This window comes from Myodes glareolus, chromosome 15 (genome assembly GCF_982192425.1).
Source record: "Myodes glareolus chromosome 15, mMyoGla1.1, whole genome shotgun sequence".
Lineage (NCBI taxonomy): Eukaryota > Metazoa > Chordata > Mammalia > Rodentia > Cricetidae > Myodes > Myodes glareolus.
The window spans coordinates 30,983,063-30,992,540 of record NC_142040.1 but is presented as its reverse complement, the minus strand read 5'-3'; the positions used below and the strand labels follow the sequence as shown (position 1 = coordinate 30,992,540).

Sequence of the window (9,478 nt, the reverse complement as noted above, 5' to 3'; positions counted from 1 at the left end):
GCGTAGCGACTTTAAATACTGACAGTATTCAATGTGGCATATACAAGTTCAGTAAACCTTGTATTTCGTTTGAAAACTCAGTGATACAGTGAGTGTTTTGCTGGGGACAGCTACTTTACCTGTACAGAAGTTCTTGCTTTGTTTTACATTGATCACAAAAAAAAGAAAGAAAAACAAACAAACAAACAAAAAGCCAGGTCCATAGTGGCACACACCTTTAATCTCAAGAATTTGGGAGACTGATGGATCTCTATGAATTCAAGGCCAGTACATGGTGCATTAGAAAAAAAAATCAATGTTGCATTTCTTTACAAGGAGCTTACTTGAAATTTACAGCTGGTGTAGTGGTGTAGTGTGAGTGGACAGAGGTGAAGAATATACAGAACTCAGTTTAGAAACACGCCTTGCTTCCTGATTGTCAGTCCTTTAACCTACCATTATATCCATCCATCCATCCATCCATCCATCCATATGTCCATCTATTGGCAGAATCTCACGTAGCCCACCCAGACTTGCCTCAACTTGCTTCGTTGTCATGGATGACCTTGAATTTCTAATCGCCCTACCTCCACCTCCCCAGCACTGAGATAACAGGTACAGGCAGTTTCAGGTTTATGGGATCAAGACCGGGCTTTCAAGGGACGTGACTACACCCTCAGCCCTACTGTTACTTTTAGACCATAAGTACAAATGTTAAGGTGAAAAGTGTCAATATTATGTTTCGATATTTGGGCCCACAGGAATGGACTCCAGACCATGCACTTTGGATATAGCCGCTCTGGTTGAATAGTATTGTGCCATATTAAGGTGCAAATTCTATGTGGACCGCAGGTGCCTTTGTCTAACAGTATAAATGTCAAGGCCTGCTAATGAATAAATTGCATGTTATAAGCAATGACATCTACTCATTTACTTTAATTCAGTCGGAATCTCCATACTTGGTGTGGAAAGTTCCAAGAATTCTCACAATCAGGGTGCATGCCAACTTTAAAAACAGGTTAAGTGTGGCAGTAGCCTGTACTTAAGGAAGCTATTGTTTGGTCAGGTATTTATTTGTACTGTCCAGACGTTATTGCCTTTTTCCCCACTGCAGCCCAGGCCTCTTGATTCCTCCTCCGTGTTCGTAGCCGACCAGCAGGAGCGGGCTTCCTACGATGACAGACGCACAGAGCAGTGCCGTAGTTTCAGGGGACAACCTCGGCCCCTCGGCCCGCGGCAGCGGGGAAACATCTCTGGGGACACAGTGACGCCTAGCAGCAGCCGCCGCAACCAGGTCGGGAGGCTGGAGCGGCCGGGACCCGGGGGAGCCGCCGCGTTGCCAGGGCGACACTTCCGGTCGGCGCGCGCAGCCCCCAGAGCAGGAGAGTCGCGCGGCGGGTGGCTAGACGTGCCCGGCGCCGAGAATTAGCCCGCGGGAGCGCGCTCACGGCCGCGCGTCTGCGCTTCCCAGGCTCCGTCGCTGACGCGTCGTGGACGTTGGGGAGCGGGAAGGCAGCGGCAGCGGGGCCGGGATGAACAGCGGCGGCGGCTTCGGTTTGGGCTTAGGCTTCGGCCTTTTCCCTACGGCGGTGATTCAGGTGACCAACCTCTCGTCGGCGGTGACCAGCGAGCAGATGCGGACGCTCTTTTCCTTCCTAGGCGATATCGAGGAGCTCCGGCTCTACCCCCCAGAGTGAGTGCTGGAGCCCGGCGGGGGGAGGGGCGCGCCGCCATCGAGACCTCGGGCGCGGAGGCATGGGGGGGGGGAGCGCGGGCGTCACGTGACCGCGCGCTTCCCTAGGCGGCCATGTTTGATGAGGGCACCGGGCCGCTTGCCCGGCTCCCCGCGTTGGGATTTTGTTGATAAACCTCGACGCGCAATGCCTGCGAAGGACTTAGGACTGGCTTCCCCATTCGAGCCTCCGGGACTGTGGTTGATGTCCGGGCTTCGAACTGGGTGCCCCCAATTCTTATTCCTCCCCCAACTTAAGATGGCCGCAGGTGGGCCCTCATGGCAAATGCTCATAACGTTTTTGCACTGGGAGAAATCGTGGAGAACGCCTGCAATGGCCCGGATCTCTAGGTTTTAGTGTCAGGGTGCTAGTGCTGTTGAGAATGCCTTTGACAACATGGAATCAGGGCTGTTTTTGTTCCCCGGGGTGATCACAGACATTTACTATCTTTTTGGTGTTTCTCACCGAGCCCGTATCTACGATCTTAAAAGATCACGTCAATACCTCCTTTTGGCAGCAGCCTGAATTTTTCTCCTAGAAGGTCACACTGGCTCAAACCTTTCAAAAAGTATAAGTCAGTGCAGAATTATCTCTGCTGCGTCTGTGTGTTTAAAAATCAGGTCTTAATGGGCATTTTTATGTCGAGATCGCTTCCCAGTTAGTGTACTTGAAGTGGTACGTTTCCTTATACAATGTTAACTAATCAGATAACTCGTAATGGTTTTCCCGTTCTTAAAATTCTTGTACTCACAAACTTTAAGAAAAATATTGCAGTATTTTGTTCTTTATGCTAAAGTCATTTGAAGGAAAAGGGTACTTGTTACGATTTATTTTTAGTAAAAGAATTCGTCTTATTTCATAGTGATGCATATAGAGCATTTTTTTTTCCTCCCTACCATCTATCTGTAAGTATTGGAACCACTACATATTGATGTCCCATGCATTTGAATATTCAATTTTAAATGAAATGTTTTCGTTTTTTTCTTGGAAATATTTCACACATCCAGAAAAGTTGAAATATGACATTGAATACCCATCCATATTCTCTTCACTCAAATTCATTGATTTGTTAGTACAGTTGGCTATTAAAATTTCACGCCCGGTTCTAGCTGGGTGTGGTGGTGCACGCCTTTAATCCCAGTGCTCACGAGGCAGAGGCGGGTGGATCTCTGAGTTCAGGGCCAGCCTACTTTACAGAGTGAATTCCAGGACTTTCTTTATACAGGGAAACCCTATCTTGAAAAACAAAACGAAACAAAAGAGCTAATAACAAAAAGTTCATTTGTTCTAAAAGTGGGATTCCTCCTCCTCTCTTTTCTCTAGTGTATCTTCAGAGGCCACATTTTTTTTTTTTTAAATCTCAGGTCTAGAATAGGCCCCTCCCTCGCTTTAAAAAAGTCTTTCATGAAGTTGATCTTTTATGAGGTAGCTTATCTTGTAGAATGACATATAGTCTGTGTTTATACAGGTTATTGGATCATGCTGAGATTCAAGCAGTATATTTTTGATAAGAATACTTCATAAATGCATGAGCACAAGGTTTGATTGAGCCGTGACATTACAATTCGTGTTGTCTTTTAGCGTCTGAAGGTGCTTTCAGCACTCTCTTAAGTGCTCTCCATTTAGTAGTGGGGAGTGCTTCGGGAGGACCGTGGCCTGGAAGGGTTGGAAGCCAGCCTGTAAAATACTCTGCCCTTGAGCTCTTGTAAATTAACTTTGGGACCGTAGAGTATAGGAGGAGATATATCACAGGATATACTTCGTTCCCAGTGAGTCGCATTGGTGCGGTGGTTGAAATTTGGGTTTAAGTGGTACTGCCAGGTATTAACTGGCACCTGGGAAGATGCACCTTGAAGAGTCTACCCTCTTGTTTTCAGGGCTGGCCTGAGTAAACCCTCTTTTCTTTTTTTAATATTTATTATGTATACAATATTCTGTCTGCGTGTATGCCTGCAGGCCAGAAGAGGGCACCAGACCTCATTACAGATGGTTGTGAGCCACCATGTGGTTGCTGGGAATTGAACTCAGGACCTTTGGAAGAACAGGTTATGCTCCTAACCACTGAGCCATCTCTCCAGCCCCTAAACCCTCTTTTCTTTTCCTGCATGGGAAAATGTTATTATTTGGGGTTTAAAGGTCAAAGGGAATGAAAAGGTTTGCTATTTGTATTAAAATAGAGTCAGTATGTCACAAAGTAATCAATTCCTTTGGCAAAGTTGTTGCCAGACAAATGTTTCCCTTTCACAAGTGCAGGAGTGGAGCCTGGTTTTGGTTTTGCAGCTACACTGACAACAACATTACTGGCAGGTTTTCCTCTCCATGATGCAGTTGTGCAGTTTGGTGGGGTCAGTAGAACGTATGTCAAACACAGTAATAGTTGTTTTGATTGTCATATAGACATTGTTTTGTAATTAATATTTAGAAGTTGAGTGGTTATTCGCGTTAAAATTGGAAATACATTTCTTTAGTGAAATGTGAAAATAGGCCCACATTGGGTGTCTTCGTATTCTGTGCTCTACACTGTTTTTAAAACATTCGGTCACGACCCTGAAACCGGCTTAGCTGGCTCACTCTAGGGATCTGCTGGGTTCCATTCCCTGGTGCCACAGAGGCATACCCCACACCTTGTTTTCTGTGAGTATCAGGATCCTACAGATCCTACTGAAGGCTTTGTCGCAAGTGCTGTACCGGCTGAACTGTCTTCCAAGGGGCCAGTTTCATTGGAATTTTTAAACACTAAGCATTCATGTAAACAAGTCAGTAACATGGCTCACCAGGTACAAAGACTTGCCTCTTAAGCCTGCTATCTTGAGTTCAGTCTCAATCACCGTGGAAGGAGAGAAGTCAGCTCCTGAAAGCTATACTCTTGACATCTCTACAGTTACACCTCATGTGCACCTGCTTGCACAGACAGTGCAGAAGAGTTTATGTAGACATTCACTGAACATCAATTTTTTGTTGCCAGATAATTAAGTATCCAGAATTACTGTCCAGTTTTTTTGCACAATAGTTGAATTTCATAGTCCATGAATACCTATTTAAACAAATAGTTTTTTCAGTAAGCTTTCATTGTGAGAAAATATTCATACAGAAAAATGGACATCATGGTATGCAGCTCAATGAATTTTTAGAGTTAAACAACTATGTAGCAAGCACATAGTGGGGAAGTACCTGCATCCTCCAAGTTCCCCTGTGCCCTCCTTCAGTTGATTACCCCCTTTAGAGCGCCCCCCGCCCCTCCCCACCCCCAAGGGTAATTCTTTTGATTTCTAACACTAGGGAGATTTTCACGGTAGTGTAAACTTTCTTGCTTGCTCTGGTTTTCAAGTTCAAAGAACCAAAGTTAAAGTGTCTAACTACTTAAAGTAACTTAATTAAAGAAGTAACTTGCTGTGTCTGTTAGTTTTTGTTGCCATGGCAAAACACCTAAGATCGTAAAGCAAGGAGTTACTTTGGCTCAGAATTTCAGAGGTTTCAGTCTGTGCTGACTGGCTGGGATTCAGCCTGTGGCCAGATAAAATCTCCTTAAAGCTACAGCCTAGTGTTTTAGCCCAGCCCCCACCTCCTAATACTAATAGTGCATTCACCTGTTTAACTGACACCAGCAGCTGAAGACCCAGCCTTCAACACACCAGAGCCCTTTGGGGGGCTGTTTCATAACCTAGCTTTAGCAGCCATTTTATATAGAATGGAGAACAAGAAAGTCTGTAATTTTTTTTTCTTTTTCCTTTTTTTTTTTGGTTAAAGTCTGTGATCTTAGCATCACCCCACCAAACTCCTTCCATTAGCATGTTTTTCCTTCTGACTCCCTGTATGTGCTTATTATAATACAGTGTAATCAAAGGATTCATACGCTGTGATTATAAGCCTTTTTTACTTAATCTATAATAAGCATTTTGCATATTACTGTGCTTTACAGTAATATTTAAAGACACGTGCTGTGTTGAGTGTTTTTTAAAATTCTGTTGTATGTTGGCCATCATTTTAATTTTTAATTACAAATGAAGGGGTTTAAACTAGGTGCATTTGGAAGTGTTTGATCGTCAGTAGTGATTGGAAGGTCTGTAGGCGGTGTCAGCAGTTCATAAGAAGGGCTTAGAATTGTGCCATCTAAAGTGCTACTATTGGAGTCCTTAGATAAATATTATATTGGTTAATAATTTCATGCATAAAACTATTTGTTCGTGTGATTCTGATAGTCTTTAAAATGGGGATTGCCAAGACCATTGGAAAACACAGATATTTACATTATGATTCATAGCAGTAGCAAAATTATACTTATGAAGTAGCAACAAAAATAATTTTATGGTTAGGGGTCACCACAACATGAGGAACTGTCGTAAAGGATCTCAGTATTAGGAAGGTTGAGAACCACTGTACTATATACCTTACACGTATGTACCATGGTTGTGTTCTTCAGAGTAGACCACTTTTAAATCAGTCCCCAAGTTTCTCAATCTTGCTCCTACACCTTTCATGTAGTTTCTTTAAAAATTGGGCTTGTTTACTATGTCCACAAATATTAAATTTAAAGTGAAGTAGAGATATTGAGGATGCATTTTTCATTTTCAGTAGTGACAATTTAGGTATGCATTTTTTTTTCACAAAAAGGTCTGCCAACTTAGGAAATGTAGCTCTAGTGATGGATGACTTGTCAGATTCTTGATTAGAGAGAGGGCTGAACATATTCCTGTTGCAATTCCTAGGGCTTTAGTAGGCTTTTGACTTGCTTTAGCTGGGAAGGACAGAAAGTGTTACCAATCTCCCATTAGTACTGGCGTTGTTTGTTAAAAAAAAAAAAAAAAGATCTTTGCTAAGCTGAAGAATAAAGGCTGTAATGACCATAGAGCAGTGAGGCTTCCTGGGTCCTGGGACTGGGAATCAGAAAGGTAGCTACAATCAAAGTGACTCTGCCTTTTTCCTCTCAAGAGGCTGTTTGTCTTTGTGTATCTTCTTTGTTTCTTTATGGACCTACTCTCTACTCCCACATGGACACAAGCCTCTTTCTAGAAAGAATCTGATTGTTTTGAGTTCATTTATCTTTTCAAGCCTGCCTACCCAATTTAGGTGGTGCTGTTCAGCCAGTGAAGTGGACTCTTGTGGCAAGTGGCTAGAAAAACTTATAGAATGTGTTGTGTGTGTGTGTGGGGGGGGGTTCAAATAAATTGTGCTAATGCCCTGCTGAAGCTGCATATGATGCTCAGCAAGGGCTGCCTGAGGCCTGTGATAGCTTTGGATGGTTTCAGAGGATTGAGACTTGAGTCTTAAAGAAAGGTGGAATTAGTGTAAAGGAGAGACAGAGAGGAAATCAGATTCCCTGAGTGCAGCAGCATGCCCAGAGTCCCCATGCTCAGAACGTATGTCTGCAGTTTTGGATATATATATAAAATGAAGCCGGAACACAAAGGTGCCTCCAAGGAAATGTAGTCTTAAGGGATGTGATGCAATTTAGGGTTTAAGGATCACACAGGTACTTTTGTGGAAGACCATTAATAAGGGATTAAAGTTAGACAAAGAGTGATTGACTTGGGAACTGTAAAATAATCCAGGTGTGCATTGCTGAGGTCCTGAACTAAGACCCCAGCAGTGAGAATGAGGAAGGACTTAGGAGGACTTGTATTTGGGAGATGAGGAAGTTGGAAAGGTCAAGGATCAGGAGTGACTCAGGCTTGGCAACCTGAAGGCTCAGTTTGACAAGAGAGGTTATTTCCTAACACGCCTTGGTGGTTCTCAATGAGAACTGGCCTCAGTGAAGCACTTTGAGATGAAGTGAACCGTCAACTTTCTGTCTCTTGAGCATTACTGGTGGCTGTGGCAGAGGAAAGGGGCTAAACTGTGACGTTTAAGGCTTCTGCGAACCCAGATGTTAGTTCTGTTGATCCACCAAGGCAAATTATTTGGACAACTAAGTTCGTGAAGTAGAAAAGTCTAATTTTACCATGCACTTAAAAGGAGCATTGAAAATTTTGGTGAATAGTGTCAGTTACTGTCACATTAGTGACTCCCAGATACCAGAACAGAGAATGTACTGTTACTTTTAACTAAATAGAAAATATAGGATACTGGGCAGGACTGAAAAGCAGAGAAGGTAGTGAATGGATTGTGAGCTAACTGAGATAAGGGTGCATCAAAGTGTAATTAATATTCAGCAGGCAGACTCTTGGATTTGGTTGTTCAGATCTCAGGACAGACCTAGGTTAGAGATTTGGTAATGTAAAGGTAGTGGCTTAAATCTGAATGGGGTTGTGTTTACTTCTGTGACACTCTGGAGTAGGCTTTGGCTTAGGTGATTGCTGAGGAGGGGTTTTTAGTGAGGGCTGTTGTGAATTGGTGACCTTAGGTGGGTGAGGGAGAGGAAATTGAGCCGAATAGGAAAGAATTCTTATTTTTAAAAACAACTTAAGTGGTTCCACTACTTATATTTATAACATTGACTTAAGTTTTAAATGCAAATATTATTACAGTGTTTGGATATCAGTCTTTTTGCCGTGATAAAGGCAGCTTGAGAAAGGAAATATTTATTTTGGTTTATAGTTCTAGGGTTATGGTCCGTTATGGAGGAGAAGATTCGGTAGCTGGTCACATTAAGTCCACTGTAAGGAAGCAGAGCCCTTAATGCTGTGCTCACTTGGCTCTCTCCTTTTTATGTTGTATATAGAACCTTAGCCCGGAGAATATTGCCCCTTCAACCACTCTAATCCAGATAATAATGGCGTAGAACTGTCTCTTAGTGATTGTGGATCCAGTTAGTTAGACTAGCAATGTTACATCACAGGTTAACAGTGTAACTGTAGCTTTAATCATTTAATGTCATTCTACATTGTTTCTACATTGCTATATGTGAAGGATTACAGAGAACAGATTTAGTAATAAATGACTGTGTAGGGGACTGGAAAGATGACTCTGGTTAGAGCACACACTAGTGTTAGGGTCCCAGTGCCCTCTTAGGCAGCTCACTTGGGACTCCAGTTCCAGCCTTCTTCTGGACCTGATGGCCACCAGCATTCACATAGGTCCACACACTTAAAAATAACATGTCTTTTTAAAAAGGTGAATTTATAGCCAGGTGGTGGTGGCACATGCCTTTCATCCCAGCATTCAGGAGGCGGAGGCAGGTGGATCTTTGTGAGTTTGAGGCCAGCCTGGGCTACAAAGCAAATTCCAGGACAGACACCAAAGCTACATAGAGAAATCCTGTCTTGAAAAAAACAAAAACAACAACAACAACAACAAAAAAGGTGACCTTGTAATTACTGGTTAAACAATTATTCAGTGTTTTAATGAGAAGTAGTATAGATAACCCATGAAGGTAGTGATTTTATTTAATATAACAAGGTAAGATCCTATTATAGACAAACTCTTTTCAACATGCTGTTTCCTTTTTATTATAGATCTGTCTAGATTGAATTGAATCAAATGGTCTAGAGTGTCTACTGTTTTGCAAAATAAATTACATAAAATTTGTTTGTTAAAACCTTTTGTTTTTGTCCGAAAAGCACATTTCTCTGTAGCCTCCATCTGGTATATGCAAAAACCCTTTAATTCTGTATTACCTGATTTATGGTTTATGAAGTTTTCAGTGACTTCTTTTTCCATTGTTGGCGGTGAACCTAGGACCTCCCGTGCTCCCACTAGCTGTGACTTTACTTCTGTTTTTAGTGACATAAATGTTGGGTATTCAGTTAGGATTGGGAGAGACTACAGTTTGAAGTCTTGAGAACTGGATCTTCTAAAGAGATTTTTACCTGAGAATATGTTAGCTGTTT

At 42.6% G+C, this 9,478-nt stretch overlaps 1 protein-coding gene across 2 annotated transcripts in view; it reads left to right on the top strand.

The window, feature by feature from the left end:
* Positions 1-1,384: 1,384 nt before the first annotated feature.
* Positions 1,385-9,478, top strand: part of Srek1 (splicing regulatory glutamic acid and lysine rich protein 1) — a 35,643-nt gene continuing 27,549 nt past the window's right edge. Inside the window, exon 1 of one of the 2 annotated variants that reach the window (XM_048442920.3) lies at positions 1,385-1,672. In XM_048442920.3, the coding sequence (XP_048298877.1) occupies positions 1,512-1,672 (161 nt within the window). In that variant the 5' untranslated portion in view covers positions 1,385-1,511. The remainder of the gene's footprint in view (positions 1,673-9,478) is intronic. The other variant, XM_048442919.3, reaches the window with a different exon arrangement.